The sequence below is a fragment of the Martes martes genome, assembly GCF_963455335.1.
Source record: "Martes martes genome assembly, chromosome: 3".
NCBI lineage: Eukaryota > Metazoa > Chordata > Mammalia > Carnivora > Mustelidae > Martes > Martes martes.
Window position 1 is genome coordinate 95,483,230 of NC_137890.1, and position 21,193 is coordinate 95,504,422.

Genomic DNA, 21,193 nt, shown 5'->3' on the forward strand with positions numbered 1-21,193 from the left:
CTTTTTTAAATTATATCCTATTATTCTTATTCCCATATCAGAGTCATCTCACATTTGCATATTACCCTCCAGGGTTGGTCCCACATCTCCATGGTGGTTCCTAGTTGCAGCCATCAGGTAGGGCATCAAGAGGTAGGGCGGTACAGTTAAAAAGACAGCATTTGAAGTCACATGTTTCCTCTATATCCCAGCTGTATGACCTTGACCAATTATTTAACCCCCTTTGTCCTCCTATCTCCCTATGTAAAATGGAGATAATACTACTTCGCTGTCAGGATTTTGTGAAGATCAAGTGAAATGTGACTAAATACCTCAAACAGTGTCTGGCACGTGAGAGCTTCTAGCTGATACTCACCTTCATTTGCTTTTTTATAGTCTGCATTTTTTTTGTCATGTCAAATCCTAAACATTTTTTTATGTTTCTAGCCTTTGCACTTATTTGAATACTGGATAATCCATGTGTTAATACAGCCCAGTTCCTCAAACATTTCCCTGTTGTTCAACTTTAAGTTGTCTGTGTTTGCCACTGTGGATAATGCTGTCGTAAGTTCTGAGCAGATAGTTTCTACTAAGAGGTTTTTTTTAGGAGTTGGGTATGGGTTATCTCTCTTTGTTGCTTTACAAATAAGTTGGAACAACATAAAATACTGTCAGTGATAAAGGTGCTTCACCATGGCCCCACATTTCCAACTTTGTTCCTTTGTCTAACTTGCTACCTTAGTAGCTATAAGATAGCACCTCTTTGCACCGGAGAGGATGAGCCATTGTTCCATGTTTTTGTTAGCTCTCTTTTGTACTATGTAAATTGTTATTACCTGTACTCATTTATCTTTTGGATATGTGATGTTTTTCATATAAATTTGAATACAGTCTATATTCTAGATTTATATATTTCATCACTAAAGTATTTCTTGGCTGTTCTTTTTTTTTTAATATACAGTAAGTTAGCCACCATACAGTACATCATTAGTTTTTGATGTAGTGTTCAGTGATTCATTAGTTGCATATAACACCCAGTGTTCTTTTATTCTTGGATTGTTTTTCATTATAAACAAGGAATTTGTACGTAAATCAATGGATCTTTTTATTATTGTTTCCAGGTGACAGGGTCATCATCTTTCCATGGATCCAATAAGTAATCCATTACATTTTAGTTCATCTTTTACTGATGATGTTTAATTCTTTAACTTATGTGGAGTTCACTTTCATTTATTCTAAAATGGGATTCATGCCAATTTTCCTCCTCCTATCCACTCTCCTAATACCATTTATTCATAATTTCTTTATACTTACTTGGAGATAGCTTATTGTATTTTTGTGGTTTTTATCTAATTTAAACTGTTTATGGACTCTTTCTTACTTTATTGGTTTATACTCCTCTAATTTTATGCAAATTCCATGGTGAAGTTATGTTTGGCTTTGTTGTAGTTGTTGTTTGCTTTATTGTTTGCTCCTGTTTTATCAGTGGCCTCCCACCAGAGAGCGTGAGGAACACAACTGTAGTTGAACAGTCGGGTTTATTGCTGGTGCTGGTGGGGGAGACTGTGCACGAGTGGGGAGGCATGCAACATCTCAGTAAGGAACCATTAGGAAAGACTTACTATGGGATTTGGGCTTGTTTTAGGTGATTTGTGGGAAGGACCAAGAAAGTAGGGCTTTGCTGTCTGTTGGATATTTTAAGGAAGGGCGATCCTTCCTTAAATGAGTGTCTAAATAAATTTAATAAGATGGGGGAATGAAAAAAATTAAAAAGATGAGGTAATGAATCAAGGTTAAAGCTGTGTACTGTTATTAGCCAGCATAGTGGGATATTTAGTCATTTTTGCGATTTGAACAATGATGAGATTACGTTCAGACATGAGTACGGAATGCTCATGTCTCTCCCTTCATCTTCACGACATTGTGTGATGTTGACATTCTTTGGAATTACCTATGTTTAGCACCAAGACCTAGGATGTGCAGGGCAGCTCCCAGCAACATCAAGGTCTTGCCGAGAAGGCCAGGTTGGCTCTCAGATGCCAGAGGCTGCTTTACTTCTCCTCTGCTTGTTCGTACATTTAGTTATCTACTGCTGCACATCAGTATTACAACAAAGGTGGTAGCTTAAAACAACACACACTTATTTTTTTTTAAGATTTTATTTATTTATTTGACAGAGATTACAAGTAGGTGGAGAGGCAGGCAGAGAGAGAGGAGTAAGCAGGCTCCCTGCTGAGCGGAGAGCCTGATGCGGGGCTTGATTCCAGGACCCTGAGACCATGACCTGAGCCGAAGGCAGAGGCCTTAACCCACTGAGCCACCCAGGTGCCCCAACAACACACACTTATTATCTCACAGTCACTGGGGGTGAGCAGTTGAGCACAGATTAGCAGGATTTTTTTGTTTAGGGCCCTCACAAGTGAAGGTGCTGCCCGGGTCTGCTTTCTTATCTGAGGCTCACCTGGGGCAGGATCCACTTCTAAGCTCATGTGGTTGTTCCAGGATTCAGCCTGTTGGCCGAAGTCCTCAGCTCTAGCTGGCTGCTGGCTGGCGACTGCCCTCGGTTCCTTGCCATGTGGCCTTCCCCAAATCGCCACTTGTTTGATCAAAGCCAGCAAGGGAGAGCACCTCCTCATAGGCTAGACGTTGCAGTTCTGTGTAACAGCTAGGTGCATGCACTCACGTATATCCCATCACTTCGCTGTCTTCTCTTGGTTAGAAGCAGGTCACAGGTCCCATCCACATTCAGGGGATGGGCTTACACGAAGGCCTGAACACCAGGAGGCAGAGGGGATAGGGCTTTCCTAGGGTTGTCCACCACACTGTTTGGTTTTCACTTTAATCTTACTGCCATGGGGCGCCTGGGTGGCTCAGTGGGTTAAGCCGCTGCCTTCAGTCATGATCTCGGGATTCCCTGGGATCGAGTCCCTCATCGGGCTCTCTGCTCAGCGGGGAGCCTGCTTCCCTCTCTCTCTCTGCTTACTTGTGATCTCTCTCTGTCAAATAAATAAATAAAATCTTATCGGGCTCTCTGCTCAGTAGACAGCCTGCTTCCCCTTCTCTCTCTGCCTGCCTCTCTGCCTACTTGTGATGTCTGTCTGTCTCTCTCTGTCAAATAAATAAATAAAATCTTAAAAAAAATTTAAATTTAAAAATAAATAAATAAATAAAATCTTTTTTTAAAAAAATCTTACTGCCATGAATTGGGCTAATACCAGGCACTGGCAGTTTTTCTAAAGTCCATGCCCTTATCTTTAGGGTTTCTGTAACGAATCCCTTGGAAGTGGAGATGGGATTGAGGGATGCCCAAAAGGGAGGCCTTCAGAGGTACTTGTAAGAAACCCAAGTTAATCTGGTAACAGGATGGATTTCTACTTAGTGAAGAAAAGGGGCAAGATAGTTTTGGGAGTATGAAAGAGTGAAAATGATTTTGTGACCAGGCAGTGAATCGAACAGCCAGCCTGGTGCTTGGAAAGCTGACAGGCATTAGGATATAAAAAATGTGGGAAAACACATGTGCAGGCTTCTCTTTGATTTGTAAAGTTCACAAGTTCTTCTAACAGTGTAACATGAAAAATAACCCATGTGTTTCAAAGCGAGCCTCTGAGATATGTAACTCAATTTAATATGGTTCCTGTAAAGCAGCAGGGAAGAGGAATGTGAAGAAGCTCCCAATATATAATTCATGAGTTCATGTAGGCTCTCGGCCAAAGAGCACCATCTCCCTTCTTTTCCGAAGGGTAATGGCCTTTCCAGAATGCGCTAGATGAGACACTGCTGTGCTTTTTGGTGTTGATGTCTAATACGCTCACTGCATCTTAGCATTCATTTTTATAGGGAAGGAGAGTCTGTGACTGTCATTTGCAGAACTCTAAAAAGCTTGACTGTCCAAAACCTACTTCTGCTCTACGATCCTGCACTAGCTTGAAGCAGAAGAAGGGGAAGGAAGCTGAGCCAGGGAAGTAGCCAGGTCCCCTGGAAGGACAAGAAGGGACTCTCCCTAATGCCACTTACTAACGAACCCTATATCATTTCAGCCACTTTAATACGTGACAGCCAGCTAAATCATTCCTTGGTCAGCATCTTCCTGAGACAGAATCTTAGAACATTTTGTTAATCTAGAAGCACAGATCTGCCTTGGGGAATCAGAAGAGTCTATCCTGAGTGCCTTCTCTGTGCTCAGTGCCTTGTATATGATTATCTCGTGAATTCTCAGAGCAGTGTGCTGCCTCCTTGCATATAATCCTCTGCCTTCCTTCATCATTGTACTTCCTCACGTGCAGCTGAAACTCTCTGTTTATGTGTATGTGGACCACGTTTTACTCCTCTCTGCAACCTCGGAGCAAGGACCTGGCAGTGTTGGTGTTCAATATGTTAGCATGTGATGTTATATCCATTTTGCAGATGAAGACACTAAAGGGTTCAGTCACTTGTCCGGTATCACATAGCTAAGAAGTTCCAGGTTCGCATACAGGACTGTCTGACTTTGAAACCTGTCTCCTGGGCAAAGTAGAGTGTCTGTAGGGGCAAGCCATCATCCTTTGCCGTCATCCTTCTCATCCACCTTCCAGGCTTGTAGTGACAAACCTGTTTAGATTCTGTCACTGTCCAGCTGCCTACCTTAGGCTAAATAGAGAGAAGCCAGGTCTTGTTGGGAACTAGCCACAGAAATAAGCAAAATGAAAATGGTGTGGCCCAGGCACTTACACACAATCACACCTGTGCTGCTAAAAGCTGTGGAAGTTTTTATTTGGGGTGTGTGCATGTGTGGTTTTTCATATCACTTTTATAACCTTTAGAATGTAACATCCTGATGAATTTTCAGCCATCAGAGGACTTATTTGTGGAAGAAATTTTTTTTCTTAATAGGTTTTGGAAATGTTCCTTTCCGGCAATTAAGAAATTCTGGCACCATTGCTTCTGAACTTTTGATTCTGAGGCCCATTCTCTGGCAGTTAATCGGAAGCCCAGACGGTCTTGAAGTTATGTCTTTCAGGAGCACCTAGGGGGTGCTCAGGTAATTGAGCTGGGTGTAGCTGAAAAGAGGTCATGGCCAGGGTATGGTCAGGAATGCACATATAAAAACACAAAGGAAAGTAAGTCCCCTCTAGAGAATGCAGACAACCACATTTGATTAGAGTGGATTTTGTCCCACTTGTCCTTGTCCCTCTCCTCTGTGATAATTTATATTCCACTATGATGCAAAACCAGCTGCCTCCCTAAGTTCCACGCTTGCTAACCTGGACAGTATGCGTGTAGGAGCCTTTTGTTTGCAAGGACTGGAAGCTGCCTGTAATGGTATAAGCAAAAAGGGAGCGTTTATCAGCTGTCATAACTGGGAGGTCTGTGAATGCAGGGGTCCCAGGGACTCCAGCAGCCTTGTGTCTCATCTCTCTGCTCTTGCTTCACTTGGTTTCTCTCTCTGTTGTCACCTGCTGGCTTCACCACAGACTGTCAGTCTTCTAGCACCCTCCCCACTTCCGTGCGTAAAGTCCTAAGGATGCTATCTATGGCGTGGCTTAGGTCCCATATTCCTCTGGGGTCCAATTGCTTGGGCCAGGTGGTGGCCAGCCTCTTGACTGGCAGCCTGTCTGGAATGAGAGCGAGTAGGTGATAGTGGTCCCCCACAGGAAGTGTTATAAACCAGGTGATGCTAGGCACGCACCATGGCCGGTGCCTACTCAGGGAATCCATCTAACTGAATTGGATGGGATTGACCCAAAAGTGTCAGTTGCTAATATGTCAGCCGCCCTCTTGTGGAAACTGCCTTTGTGTTGTTGTTTCTCTACCCTGGTTTCTTATTTCCAGGTAGGACTACTCCAGTTAGCTTTTTCAAACACTTATAAAGAAAATTGGTATCATTTTGGAGATATGTTCAGTCTTGAGCTTGACTTCTTTTCTGCCAGGGAGCTGACAGAGTTGAGCCCCAAGATGGGATGATTTCCTCCTGCAGCCAACACCTGTTGTGCACACACTGTGTCCCCTGGCAGCGGGGGTGGGGGTGGTGGTGCAGGGCCTAGTTAGGAGGAAGAGGTGGATGCTGCCTGCTGCCTCCTGGAGCTCCGAGTTAGCCGTCAGTCAACCCCTAAGCAGAGAAATGACAGAGTAATATGACCTATGTGATCGCAGATGGATGCCAGTTGCTACTTGGTTTCTGTTGCCATTTGAAATGTCAGTATATGTGCCCAAAGCAAACTGGTTGGTAGAGTTGACATTGAACGTTTTGTCATAGGAATAAATGGACAGAATGAATGACTTTAAAACTATACCCAGTTGAGGTGAAATGGAAAGGGATAGTTTAAAGGGGCTGGGGACTGGGGAAAGTTACTGTACCCCAGGAACCTTGCTGAGATTAGCAGATCATGGGAAACTTAGCAACGGGAAGATCCTGACTCCTTTGTTATAAGAATCAGGCCTGAGTCAGAACCAGTGTGGTTTCTAGTCAGCTAAGATACAAATGTTTCTAATTCCACTAGTCCCACCACAGAAAAGCATTTTTACCATTTTTTCCAGCAGCATTAGCATGTGGAGCTTGGGAAGAAGTATGGTACGAGGGAGAAGTTGTCTTGAGAACCTCCTGCTGTGACCACAGATAGAAAAAAGGGTCTTTTTTTCCCCCCCAGGGGTGGATTTTTGTACTCCTTCGTTCTGGACTGCATTTCTTCACAAAAGGTCACAAGTGTTAAGTCACACCCTAAATCTGTCAACTTCCGGAGGGCCAAGTTTCCTCTTGCAGCTCTCATCTTTGTTGCCTGATGCATAATGACTGCTCAGCAGAGGCTGACAGGTCTCTGCAGGTTTGTGCAAAGACTCACCTAGTGGTCAGGATGGGTGGCTTTCCTCCCTATGACGGGCTCTTCTGTGATGTTGTGTGGCTCCACTCCTGGTAGTCTCCTTCTGAGCACTGCTGACAATATGCTGTTTTCATTTGTCTCTATCTGTCTCCCTGTAAATGAGGGCTGGTATCATTGTATATCCCCAGTGCCTAACACAATATGGTTTTCATGAGCATTTGTGGAAGAGAGGAAAGATAGAACAAGAAGACCTTCCAAAACTCTCCCTTCGTCTATAGCACAGTTTAGGCTAGGAGAGAATGTAGAGGACAACACCTTTATTTGTGCATGAGTTGGTTTTACCTGATCAGACTGGGGAGGTCCAGGGGTAAGGTCTGTGTCTCCACTACCTACTGCTGGGCCTCACACATAATAGGGTCTGAGTAAAGGGTAATTCAACGAGGCAAAAGAAGGTGGGATAGAGAGATTTAAAACTATAATCCAAATTTAGAGATTAAGGAACCCTATAAAACTGGAGAGAATGATGCTAAATGTGGGATTGAAATATTCTAGGATTTCCTAAAATCTGGGGGACTGATGCAATATGTAATAACAGCATAAAAAGAGGGAAAAAATGGTATCAGCTAATGAGTTGTCAACCTGATAGGATTGTCTCAAGCTGCACAGCACAGTCTACCTTTTTAGAGTCTTTATCAATTTGGATAAAGGCACAACATTAGTTTGTCAGATTTGGACATCATTTAAAGCTAAAACAAAGAGATGACTACACTCCAGAGAATAGAGTCAACGATCAAAAATATCTTAGATTGAAATTAGAAGCCAAAACAAATCCATTTGTTCAAGAAAGTATACAGGAACTGTTCCATTTCACTTCAGAAAAATCAGTCAGGTGAGCCTGCCATCTGATGGGACGGTAGTTTGTGGGGAGAAGAGTGGAAAGTTCTGGATTTGTTCATGCCTCCTAAATGCACATTGCTTTCTGGGCAGATACACCGCATTGCCTGCCATGGAGCCCAGAGCTGTGTCTTAGATGCAGCAGGGTTGCATGAATATGGGTCTTCAAGGTTCATGGGATTTCATCAGTGGGAGTCAGGGATAGTAAAAAAATGTTTACGTATCCCGTTTCACCAATGGAAGCAGAGAAGGTGAGTGAATAGTCCCATCCCATCTGCAGGGCTCAGACTCCAGTGAAGAGTTGGAAAGGCCCCTTGTCAGCTAGCATATTTCTAGAGGGTAGTAGCCAAGATGGAAAGGTACCGACATGTTTTACAGAAAGGGGAGACGAAACAGCTGTGCATACTTTTAGGTGAATCTGTTACATGAAAGAGTGATTGCACTTACTCTCTTGCCTTAGGGAAGAATGGCCATGTACACGTTTGAGTCTTTGCAAGGTCTGATTCTGTTTCTGCTGGCTTTTTGCTCCTACTATGCACATGCTTTCAAATTTGGATTGTGAGCTCGTATGCCCTGAAAATTTACTCGTAGACATTCTTTGAAGCCTAGAGTTGAATCTCTGTTCTTCCGGGGGGGATTTGCTTTTACTTCTAGCAAGCATCTGGAGGCACCCCAGCCCAGGTCCATCACATACATAGTCTTGACTTGTGGGTTTTTTGGACCATCCAGGTAGTGTGTGCATTTGGGTTACAGAACTGGACCTATCTGTTACAAAATCTCACTGCAGTTTTTTTCTTCTTTCATTCATTTATGCAAAGCAGTTACTGAATTATAAAAAATCATTGCTTGAGATCACCTGGTATTGGCAAGTACTTTCAAGAAAAAAGCCAACCTCAGTGGTTGTATATACCTTCCTGGAGCTCCCGCTTTCACTAACTCTTTGGCCTTGTAGGTTTTCTTACATTCTTGTTAGCTCATAGTTGTTTTTTTTTTTTTAACATTTTAAAAATAAATATTTTGGGGTGTTTGGGTGGCTCACTCGGTTAAGCATCTGACTCTTGATTTCAGCTCAGGTCATAATCTCAGGGTCGTGAGATCGAGCCCCATGTTGGGCTCCGCAGGAGTCTGCCTGGGATTCTCCCCCCCCCCCCGCCCGACCTCCTGTGTGCATGCACACACTAAAGTAGTTAATCAATTAATTAATTAATTAATGTTATATCATCTGTTTATTTGTTTTCAATAGAAGGATTCATCAAGGTGCCAGAAACCGTAGTCCATCTGTTGCGGACAGAGAACTATGTCATGAGATAGGGATCTTTCTTGCTGACAACTTAGGAACCATATTTTAGTGTGGGGAGGGAGGTAATACAGGAGAGATTCCTATTTTAGGAAGAAGGTTGATATGTAGATAACCTTTGGGGTCTCTTTCATTATAAAAGTATATAGTTTTAGCTAAAGTAATCATTTTTTATTTCTCTTAGGAATTTACTATTTTGAACAAGACTAATATTATCGAATGACATTTAAATCTCGTTCCCCTAACAGTGGAAGTTGTGAATATCTGTCAGTTATTAGGAAACATTGAATCTGCGCCAGAAGTCGTCTTAATCCACTCTGTGGTTTTGAAAGCACGTTCTTAATCTGAAATTGTTGAGCGAAATTAGATTGGTTCTTTAGCCCTCCCTCCAGTGTAAACACAAACGGAATTATTTGTAGATGATTGGCATTCTTGGAGAGATATTGCACTTTTCACATAGAAATCAGTTAAGATGCCCCAAGGATTTAATTTTTTTCTGTCAAGGATTTACTATAAAGTTTCTTCTCCAGTTTCCCATCTGTCCAGCTTTGTCTCATCCTTCCAGATCAACTTCGTCTTCTTCAGTTCCCTTCTCACTGTGACTGGCAGTGACCAGGATGCCAGATGCTCTAAAGACCTGTTTCTGCCTTTATCAGTCTCCTCTAAAGAACTGTTTCTGCCTTTATCGGTCTCTAGATCGCTTAACAAAAAGTATGTTTGAAAAGTAGAGCTATCAGCTTTCCATTGACGTGGTTGACTCTTCAGTTCAACTCTAGAATAAACGATGATATCTGCACAAAAATAACTTCCCATTAAACCAAGCACTTTGCATAGCACCATCTCTAGACTCAAAGGCAAACAGAGGAACCTACAAATTCATGTGAACTATGGGCCTGTAATGTGCATATTATTCATTTTAATTGGGCTAGAGAGATGTCACATATGGAAATGGCATTTAATGTTCTGATATTAATGTGCATTAATGCTTTGCAGACTCAAATTTAAGGGAACTGCACTTAACAATGAGAATTGCTACCTATCAGTGAGAGAAAGGATGTTGAAAGCCCATGTCTGCTTAGAGCATATCATAACAGATAGATTAAGTTTGTAGAGTGACTTTAAGGTCTTTCTGTGAACTCTAAGTATATTTTCTCTATGCATATGGTTCTCTGAATCACCTATCTAGTAAAAGAACTTTCCTCTCGCAATGTTGTATAAGTGATGGGTGGGCCCACTCCACTGATTGAAGTTCCTTCCTAATAAGGGCACCCCAATCCATGGTTGGGACCAATACATGATTCTCAAGTGATCCAGTCCCTTTAGATTAAAGTAGTGATTCTCAAAATTTTCAGTTTCAGGACCCTTTAAGAACTCTTAAAAACTACTGAGGTCTCAGTAGCTTACATATTAATTCATTTACAGAGGACAGTAATAAATGCTTTATATATTAACATCAAAGCAATGATACTAATACATGACATGTAACATCTGGAAAACTTCACTGTATAATAATGAGAGAATGAGAATCAAAAAATGACATTTTAGTATTATGAAAAAGATTTTGACCCCAAAGACCCCTGTCGTGAGGCTCTTGAGAGACCCTGTGGCTAAAAATTAAGTCTAGATAGAAAGACAGTAAGAGAAAAAAAGAAAGAAAGAGCTAGCCAACCAACCCCAAAACCTTCTTTCCAGATATCAAGATAGCTCCTGGTTTTCCTGCAAGAAGCATTCTTGGCAGCGAAGACAGAGGCCTTGATTTTAAAACAAAGTTGTAGGTATGCCAGGTAGGTAGAAGAACTGGGTGGAAATACACTTTCCATGGTCTTAGGACCCTGGCCATAAAAGCTGTTCATTGGCAGGAAGACCTGCTAAAACTTGGAGACACCATCAAGCCAGGCTAGAGGTGCAGAACAGCACTGAATGAGTATGTGCTTGCCCCAGTAGACTGGAGGGAGTCCTGGGGGATAATCCTGCCACCCCACAGCTCTGTCTGTTCCAGAGCCAGAGGCAAGTTGGAGGAAGTCAGAATATTCAAGATAATCCTAACATGAAACAGAGGGACATAACCTGTGGGAAAGTTCCAGTGAACAGGGAATTCTCTTTCAGATGTCAATAAATCATGAGCTGGAAGGCTTGGGTAATTCTCCAAGTTAAGTTAAATGCTCTGAGGATATGCCAGAAACATGCTGGAAATCAGTGTCCAGCAATCTGACTTGGATGTTAAAACCCAAATCTGAAAATGAACTATAAGAAAAAGCTATTAAGTATATAGCAGACAAAAGTGGCCAGATTAATAGCATAGTTCAGGGTGACACTATCAAGTAAAGGAGATATAATTAGCTCATTATAATTGTTTCTGACAAGTGATTTGGAAATCGAGAGGGAATGGTCCTTCCTTCTCCCTCTTTTTTAATACTCAAATCATTTCAGAAACAATTCTCCCTCCCTGGAATATAGGTTGTGAATATCTTGATACGACCAAATGTATTTTTAAATGTTAACTCCAATTTCCAGAGATCTAATAAGCTGGAATATGTTAGTTGACATTTTCCGAAGTCCTGGTTTTCAAGACTAGGTGTGTTGCAATACCAAATGCTCAGTTTTTCTATTTCTGTTATGGCCCACCAGTCTAGGAGATGGAAAGCGATGTTCCTTACTGTTTTATGCAGCCATATCCTGCTGGTTGTTCCCCACCTCCGGAGCCGTTAAGTAGCAAAACCTCATCATCCGCTAGTAGTGCTGCTGAATTATTCAGGGAAATCCTTAACCAAAATAAATGGTGACTATTCCATCCAATTTCTCCTCCTCTCACTTTCCCATCTCTTTTCCCCATGGACAGATTTTCTAAACTTTCAAGGCTTATGATCACTGTTAAAACATGCAGGAAAAAAATCGAATACCCAAATAGTTTTGTTGCACTTGGGCTTAAAGTCAGTGCTTAGTTTGGTACTGGGATACTTCCAGTCGAAAAGGGAAATGTGGTGGAAATGGACATTTGTTTAATAAAGCTCGTTTAAGCCTTTCTGTGATTATCCAAGAAGTATTGGAAGGACTCCTGTTACAACAGGATCAACCTTTTAATTTGTCTGTCCTGAGGCTGGTGTTTGTGTTCAGAGTCCATACCAAGCTCCGTCCTCCTCTGTGTGGTTTCTCAGTGCTGTTGCTGCTTCACCGAGAAATCTCTCCCTGACTCCCTTCGAGGCCTGACAGGTCCCTGCTACCCGCGCAACCCTTTTTCTCCCTCTCCTCCCCACCTTCTGTTTCAGGACTCTCCTGCTGCCCCTTCAGCAGCTTCCATCCCTCTCAGCTCTATCGTCTGTGAACACCAAAAGAGTAGAAATAAATGGTTAAAAGGGAGTGGATCCGTGGACGGGCAGAAACAAGTGAATAGGCTGTTGCTTTTCATTTTAAGTGCTTCCAGACAGTTATTGCTTTGATGGTGCCAGTTGCCTCCACATAACCGTATTATTATGTGTTTCTGTGCTTCTGCACATGCCGTTCCCTCTGCCAGGAATGCAGATTCTGTTGGTAAGGGTCTTGATCGTTGTGTTGGCTCCCCACATCTGGACCTGGGTGTTGCATAGGATCCCATGGCTGAGCTGGCTTGGTTTGGACAGGCTGCCAAGTAGTGCTCTGCCCAGGGTGAGCAGGGCTGGGTCTGTCTTACGCAGACTGAGATAGGCTTACTAAATCCTTTGGGCTTGCCCTCCCTGTTTCCTACAGCAGTCTGAGCTGTCAGCCGAAGAAAGTCCAGAAAAATTAGGAACCTCCCAGCTTCATCGTCGCAAAGTCATCTCCTTGAACAAGCAGATTCTACAGAAGACCAAACATCTGGAAGAGGTTGGTGTTTTCTTTTTATAATTTCTTTCAAGTAATATGAAGCTTTTCTTCAAGAAGGGAGAAACCAGGGAAGGAGTGAAGATATTCATGTTAGAATGGAGGTTCTAGAACAGGGATTAGCATACTACAGCCCTTGGGCCAATCCAGCTGCCACCTGTTTTTGTAAGTAAGGTTTTCTTGGTATATATGCACATCAACTTGTTTGTGTATTTTCTGTGGCCGTTTTCAAGCTCCAGGGCAGAACTAAGTAATTGCAGCAGAGACCACATCGCCCAGAAAGCCTAAAATATTTACTACTTGGCCCTTTCCAAATGTGGCTCATAAAGCCTAAAATATTTACTGTCTGGCCCCAGCTGAAAAAATTTGCCAACCCAGTGCTAGAGGAAGATCACAAGACTTAAGAGTAGCATTTATTGATTGACAATGTGCACTGAGCACTGCTCCGTGCTAGGCATAAAACTAGGCTGTGGAGATGAATGAAGAACTAACTCATTCTTTTCACACAGCATCCTTGTGGAGGAGGTACTGTTGTTCTCCTCCTTTTATGAATAAGGAAACTGAGAAACAGAGACATGAGGTAGTTTTGCCCGTGATCACACAGCTTACTAATGGTAAAACCAAAATTTTGAATATATAGATCTACCTCATTGTTTCTAACTGACCCCATAACGCAACATAGTGTATATGTACTATAATTTACTGTACCTGTCCCCTGTTCATAGGTATGTAGATTGTTTCAGGGCTCTCCCCCAACTGCAAATTTACGCTACCACGAACATTTTTATAAAATGGTCATCTTTGCGCAAATATGTATTTGTATAAGAATGATTTTAGGAAGTGGGATTCCTGGATCAAAAATACAGGCATTTTCTATTTTGCTCGAAACCATCAAATTATTCACCATTCTACCAGTTTATATGTTTTTTTTTTTTTTAAGATTTATTTATTTATTTATTTGACAGACAGAGATTACAAGTAGGCAGAGAGGCAAGCAGAGAGAGAGAGAGGAGGAAGGAGGCTCCCTGCTGAGCAGAGAGCCGAATGCGGGGCTCGATCCCAGGACCCTGGGATCATGACCTGAGTCGAAGGCAGAGGCTTTAACCCACTGAGCCACCCAGGCGCCCCCCAGTTTATATGTTTATCAATAGTATAGGAGAGAATCCAAACTCCCTAAATCCAGGAACCCCTGTTCCAAGATCGTGCAGGTGGAAAGCAAGCAGGAGGCACTCATGGCCTTGTTGACAACCTTGGGGAGAGTCCTACCCCAACAGAGAAATGAAAGAAGGGCGAAAGCAAGAGAAGGAGTAAAGAGTATCTCATGGTCCAACAGGGGAATGCATTATAGAGGCATAGAACTGGAGCGTAGCTAGTAGGTAGCTGAGCAGAAACCTGAGATTGAGGAAGGAAAGAGGAATCCAGAAAGGGGATGGTAATCCACTGCTGAATTTGGGGGTGGGTCTAGGAGTTAATTTTGAAGAAGAAAACGAGGGCAGGACGATCATAAAGGATTCCAGCAAGATGAAAAGTAGGCTAAGCTACTGAGACATCCCGTGTTTGAGAAAAGATGATCAGATGAGCAGATGAAGAGAGCTCTTATAAGTTAAATTAATCAAGTGGAAGAAATGAGTCTTCACTTCTTAGCGGGCTACGTCCCTGCCAAGATCCAGCTCGCGTGAGTCTTTGTTGTGAAGCCTTCCTTAGACATGCTGATAAGCCAGACTGTCCTGGGACCTCCCCGAGGCCTGGCTCTTCCCCAGATATTCTCATACTCTGATCCCTAGTTCACTCGTGCACATCCTTGCGGGTAAGGACTGGGTCATGTTCCTCACCTTCTATCCTAAACACCTCATGTGAGCAGAGCACTGGGTAAAATGTTAGATGAGGGGCTGGGTGGGTGCATGGGTGAGAGGTGGACAGGAAAGTGGGAAATGCCAGGACCCCTTCCTGGAGCCACAAAAGGGCTTCAGGAGTTCAGTCACTAGTATTTCAAAAGAAAAATTCTCCAGAAATATTCTTCTCTGCCAGTTCCACAAACATGTCAATGAAAGTTCTCATTGCACAGATGGCTTCCTTGAAGAAGGAGAAGTCAGAGCCTACCTGCTTCCCTCCTTTATCACTCTCGCTCTCTGCTTGAGTTGGCTTCTTGATAGGCCTTTTTGGAAATGTAACCATTCATCAGTTATGAAGACCAGAAGCATGATTTAGGAGTAGTGATTTCTGAAGGCGACATAATTCTTTAATGGGTTGCTTACACGTTTCAGGATGGGGCAGGTTATTTTGAAGCAGTCATTGAGATACAGGATATCTTTGCTAATTTGAACGCAGGTAACAGCCAGAGTCTGTTTTCATTTTCTGCCACTTCCCCTTTTCAAAAGTGGAAATGTGCAAACTCTTGGAGCTTTCGATGAATGTTTTCAGATTTTTAAAAGTTCATAGCACAAGAATATATCTTTTAGTAAGGAAAAGAGAAGTGACATTTTCCTGATGTAAGTTTACAATCATGTAACCTTGAACAGGAAAGGCCATTCATCTTCTGTCTCTTCGCATTGAAGTCCTGAATTCTCTCATCTATCTCAGATTGTTTGCCAGCCAGTCATATTCTGTGCTAGCATCCTGAGTTGTGAAATGCAGTTTGTATTCTGGGAAGGGGCACAGTGGGTAAGTGAACTGGCTACTTTTCTGTAGCCATACAGAAGAGTCAGACCTGGATTTGAATCCTGGCTTTATCAGTTAGCAGCCGTCAAACTTTCGTCCAGTAACTTAACCCCTCTGAGTCTTTAGTTCCTCATATGTAAAATGAGAAAAACGTCTTCTTCCATTGAATGTAAGGATTCAGTGATAGGATTCATGCAGAACGTCTCGTTTGTCCCCTGACATATAGTTGGTGCTAACTATGTGAATTTTGTCTTCGTCTGTTGTCAGCAACCATTCTAAAATTCCCACATTCACTCGGTTTAAATCTCTGTTGAATTTCCATTTTCCCCTCTGTGAGATGGGGATCCTCTCACAGCTGCGCTATTGTGAGGACTGAACAAGAGCCGATAGCTTTTCCCTTTCTTTTCCAGCTGCAGGCAAGTCATACCGGCCTACAAGCCAGATACGATGAAACAAAGCAAACTCTGACAGAGGTGAGATTTTCAGAACCGCTTTTGATCTGCATCACTAATGAAACACCCTGGATTGTCAGCCTTTTTGGACTCTCAGGGCTCGGGGGCCATCTGGGGACAGAGGACAAGCACATTATAGCGCATGACCCCTGCCGTCAGTTTACCCACACTGCCATGTTAAAAAGCCTCAGCGATCTTGGCAGGGGACACTGCCATGGGCCCTAAGGATGGGGAAGGGCTTCCTGAGGAAGGCCAGGCTGATGGGCGAGGCACGGCCCTCAGAAGTTGAAGTGGGCCCTGCTCCTCTACAACCTCCACAAGCCGCAGGCTAGAGAACAGCTCCAAAATCCTGAATTCCTGAAGAATGAGGGGGTTTCTTTTTATAAGATGAGAGAACTGCAGAGGGCTGTAATTTGTTATTCAGAATTGCCGGTTTTCTTCTAGGTGGGATGGGGGACAGGGTCTCAGGAGGAGGAGGAGGGGTGGTAGGAATATTTCAAACCACATGACCTATTTTCTCACCTGGATTTGGAGTGTGCCATCTCCTGTCCGTGTTAGTGTTGTTTTCCTCCCACTGCTCATTGCCTAGGAAACCGGGCCAAGAAAACAAACACTCTGTCAGGAGGGGAATTTCGATATTTCTGTCCCTCGCGTCTCCATAGAAAGCTGTCCTCATCTGGATCTGATGGTCTCTCCTCTTTGTGATTTTGGTGCTTGGGCCCTAGCTGTACTCTACAAGGACCACATGCAGGGGGGCCCTGCCCAGGACTTTCTGAACCATGTGGAAGCAGGACTGATCCTCAGAAATCTCTCTGAGACCGAAGCAGCCCCCCCTTTTCTTTAAATTTCACATGAAATTTGCCTAAAGTTCTTGTTTCTGTAGCCATGTGTCGCATTCAGTTCATTGCCTTGTTGTCAGATTGACAAAACTTTGTAATTCTGACTTGGGCTAGTCTCTTCAGTGATTGTCAGAATGTTTGAAAAGGGCAGGCAAAAGAATGAGAGTTGGAGTGAATTCTTTGTCCTTCTCTCCAAAGATGCCTGTGTTGCATTTGTATAGATGAGCTCTCTTTACGCTCCTCTGTGACTGCATTCCTATGAACTGGATGGCAGACTCCTGGGGGGAAACCCTGCTGCTATCTAAATGTTAATGCCACAGAGTCCCTGGCATGAAGCTTGCCAAGTCATGGATCAGTCTTTATATAACCATCTGGGGGAGATTAAAGGCAAAGCATCTTGATATCAGTTTCCTAGGACACTTAACATGCCTTAGGATATAAATCCTAAGTGGCTCTGAAGTGTTTGTACTGAACACTAAATCAGATATTTGTTGAGCTCCTTTCATGTGCTAGAAGGGTAGGAATGTGATTTAAGTCAATAATAGGAGCTGGTATTCTTATCCTCAGATAATCATAGTAGCCGACCTCAGTGTGTGCTGGTGTGCTCCAGGCACCTGCCTTGTACTGGTCCTCTGACTCTCCATAACCACTCTGGCAACGCTATTACCATCCTTGTGCTGCAGATGGGGCACTGAGGCCATGCAGAGGCTGCCAGACTCCAGCACTGGCTGTCTAGCCCTGCCTCTCTGAGGGCTCGCTCACTGTGTAGTAGGGCAGTCACCCCAAGTCCCATCTTGGGAAATGGGACCTGTACCAAACTGAGCGCTCAGCAACTTCTGGAGAAGCCTGCCTGGTCAGAATACTGAAGACCAGACCCCTGGATAAGCGGTGAATTTCACCTTTGGGCCTCAGCCTCCTTATCTGTTCCAGTTAAGGGTTGGCCAACACGAGTACTCTGACCCCTTTCCCCTCCTGGTGCGCTGGTTTCACCTTCTTGGCAACACCTGCCCTCCCAGGATAACCTGGCAGCACCGAGAAACAGGGAAGACCTGTCTTTCCAGTGGACTGAGTGAAGTGGAGCAGGGCAGGGAAGGTCAAGGACAGATGGCAGCACTTGACACCTGCAGGGAGGCTGCGCGCCCTTGCTTCAGCAGGCCGCCCGCCTCTAGCCCGTCCGCTTTTTAATTTCAGCAGTCACGACTTTAATTTCCTGTGTGTAAGGTTGACTCTTTGTAGTATATGCAGTATTCTCTCCCATTTCTCTAAGCGCATTAATTGTGTCTAAGGTTTTTCTTGGTGTATAAACTTTCTTCAGATCAAAATTCATTTGTTCCATTTTATCTTTCTCATTTGTGGTTTTATGTTTCTGCAACATGAATTTGATACTTCTTGGTGGCATGCTTATCTTTGATTCTGAAACTTCCCCTTTCCAACTGTGTGGATTCTGTACCCATTGTATGCAGCCGGCTTTGTGTAATTATTCTAGAAGGGTGGGTTCTCCTGTTGGGTGAGATCAACCAGTAGTAAGTGGTATGTGGTGTCTGGACAGTCCACCTTTCACCCAGTCTCGCCAGTTCTGGGAGCCTGCCTGCCTCTGGGGCTTGAGCTCCAGCTGGACGTTAGAGGAGCCAGCCTCACCGCTTAGCCCAGCTGCTCCTGTTGTGATCCCAGCCCTGCAGACCACTCTTCCTGTGTCTGCTGATCCCACACAGAGGCCTCCGAGGCCCTGCGTCTCTGTCAGCCACCTTCTTGGCCCTGAGGTACCTGCTCCTGTGTTTGAGCTTAATCATCTGGGTTTTTTAGGGCTGGAGGCAAGAAGGGCTGATCGCACCTGTGCTCTTCTGTTTTCAGCTAGTACCCTTGGAACGTTTTTTAACTTGTTTGTTTTGTTTGTTTGTTTGTTTTTTGAGTAGGTAACACAATTCACACAGTTCAAAATTCAAAAAGCACAAAGGTTGTAGCGCTGTAACCCAACCATATAGTTACCCTCTCTAGAGGGGAACCAGTCTCTTAAGAGTCAGAAATATTTCATGCACATACAAGGAACATGTATATCCTTTCATACATGTCTACATGCAGGGTATACATTCCCTCCTACACACTGGAAAGACAGGGCATCAGTTTTTTGTACATTGTTTTCCTCCAGCTAACAGTAGATCCTAGAGATCATCCTTAAAAAGCTGCTTTATTCTTACCTTTTCTTAACAGCTTAGCATTCCACGATATAACAGTACACCTTATAAATGGAAATACGACTTCCTTTAAAATTTCTTTTTTAAAATCCTCACCGTTTGACTCAGAAAAAGAAAGTGAAGTTATTCAAGAAGATGGATTTAACCCTTCCCCTGCTAATAGCCACGCATGGCATTTCAACCAGGTCTGTCCCTCATAGCCTCTTCTTATTCCCCCTTCCTCCTGACCTGCCAAAGGGCCCCTGCTGTCAGCATTGCTTTCGGCTTCCCCGCCGTCTGCTGCTGTGGTTTACAGCTATTGCCAAGGTTCTTGGACCATCAGAATGTGTCTAAAAGGGTCCAGTGTTGACCTTCCCTGTCGTGCTCCCCACCCCCATCCTATTTCTCTCGTCCACCTGTTTGCTCAGCGTGCAGCCAAGTCTGGCGGCCCGGGCCAGCTGCCGGAAGTGGGGCGCAGATGTGAGCCTGGGGAGGGAGGACGCGCTCACTCTTCAGTCCTCCCCAGTCCCTAGCAGCAGAACCTCTTCTCTCTGTCTCTCTCTCTCTCCCTCCTTCTCTCTCTGTGTCTCGCAGCTGAAGCGTCACAGTGAGAAACTGGACAAAGAGCAAGCAGCCCTGGAGAAGATAGAATCCAAAGCAGACCCCAGGTGAGAGGTTTCTGCCTGTGTGTGTTTCCTCCCTAAATAAAGTAAGCCTGCCAGTGCCGGGTGGTTTTGAGCACAGTACCAAGGAGCCCAGGGTCACTGCCTCCAGCCCTGCGTCAGTCATTTCCTTTCACACACCCGATCCAGAATGTAGCAACTCGCCATTGCTCAGGTACCTGCTGACATATGGGGCCGCATGGAATCTGCCACCTTCTTCACCTGATTCCCCCTGGGAGCAGACGCAGCACATTCTTGATTTTGCTTTTTTTGGGTTTTTTTGTTTTTAAGAACCAAATAATACATTCACAGAGCAAAAAGACATGTGGTGAAAGTCCTCCTCCCACCCGCATGCACCAGCCACCCAGTCCTCCTCCTTGGAGTCAGCCCTTGCTACCAGGTTTTTTTTTACTGGTGACATTTCAGCCCTGCCTCCTTGGAATTAAAGGTGCAGTGTTTTTGTCTTTTTTTTTTTTCATTTTAAATTAATTGTCTTTAACAATTTAAGTTACATATAAGACACACTTACATTTGACCTTCTTAGCTCCAAAGCAGTTAGTTGGTCCATGCTCCCTGTCATTCGAGTGATACTATAAATCCTAAAAACTTCCAGCCCAGATTGAGCAGTCCCAGGTTTGAAGGACACTTTTAGCGAAGAAGGACCCACAGATTACTTGGCTTGGTAATTAGAGTCCCTTCTCTCATGATACGGAGCAAAGTCCTATCAGATACTTGTCATTTTTATTTTCAAATTAATTCTTTTAATGACCCTAAACAACTTGTTTCCTTTTCCTGGAAATTAGAAACAGGTTTTGATGCTGTCTATGCTCTGAGTACTGCTGAGTAATTGGTACCAAGGAGACCCAGGACTCTTGAACTCACTGATGTCTCTGCAGTTGACATTTTAATTCTACATTCTGTGGTGTTTATTTGGACGTGGACTGATGGACTTGGGTGTATAAATGAGTAATAATGTCAGTTAAATGGTAGTCAGTTAAATGGTAGTAAATGGTAGTCAGTTAAATTATCGCTTGTGGAGAACCCATTGGAAGCTCTTGGGAGAGACAAGGGAAATTAAGAAGGGAGTCCCTTTTTAGCTGGGAGCTTGGTTTTAGTTGTGATTCAGAAAATCACAACAGCTTTCCATACGTCATTGTTTGGTCTTCCTTTTTCAGTCTCCTGCAGAACTTGAGAGCACTTGTAGCCATGAATGAAAATCTGAAAAGTCAGGAACAAGAGTTTAAAGCACATTGTCGAGTAAGTGTTGCTTGATGTCAGCAGACCTTGAACCAGACTCTTGTGAAATGTGTCACCTTACTTCCCCTTGTCCTCTTGTGGCGTCCTACTCAGGTGCCATCGGAAAAGTTGATTCCCGGAGCAGTTCTGTCAGTTGAGTAAGAGGAATAGGGTGGGACACTGGGTGCTCCCCAAGGGTACCGAAAGTGAGTGAGATTAGTACCTGGGTGTGCCAAACCCCAGATTGAGAGCACAGTCTCACAAACACAGTCTAACAAACATTAATTTACGAACGGGTATCTATTTAAAAGTCTCATGAAGTGTGAAAGAATAGCCTCATGTGACCCAGGGCTGTCTCGTCAGTGTAGGTTGTC

At 43.7% G+C, this 21,193-nt stretch overlaps 1 protein-coding gene across 4 annotated transcripts in view; it reads left to right on the top strand.

The window, feature by feature from the left end:
* CCDC93 (CCC complex scaffolding subunit CCDC93) overlaps nucleotides 1-21,193 on the top strand; it is an 84,456-nt gene that overhangs the window by 42,740 nt on the left and 20,523 nt on the right. For all 4 annotated transcript variants that reach the window (XM_080798151.1, XM_080798153.1, XM_080798150.1 and 1 more), the window contains 4 exons: nucleotides 12,688-12,804; nucleotides 15,870-15,932; nucleotides 19,516-19,589; nucleotides 20,759-20,840. In XM_080798151.1, coding sequence (XP_080654277.1) covers nucleotides 12,688-12,804; nucleotides 15,870-15,932; nucleotides 19,516-19,589; nucleotides 20,759-20,840 — 336 coding nt within the window. The remainder of the gene's footprint in view (nucleotides 1-12,687; nucleotides 12,805-15,869; nucleotides 15,933-19,515; nucleotides 19,590-20,758; nucleotides 20,841-21,193) is intronic.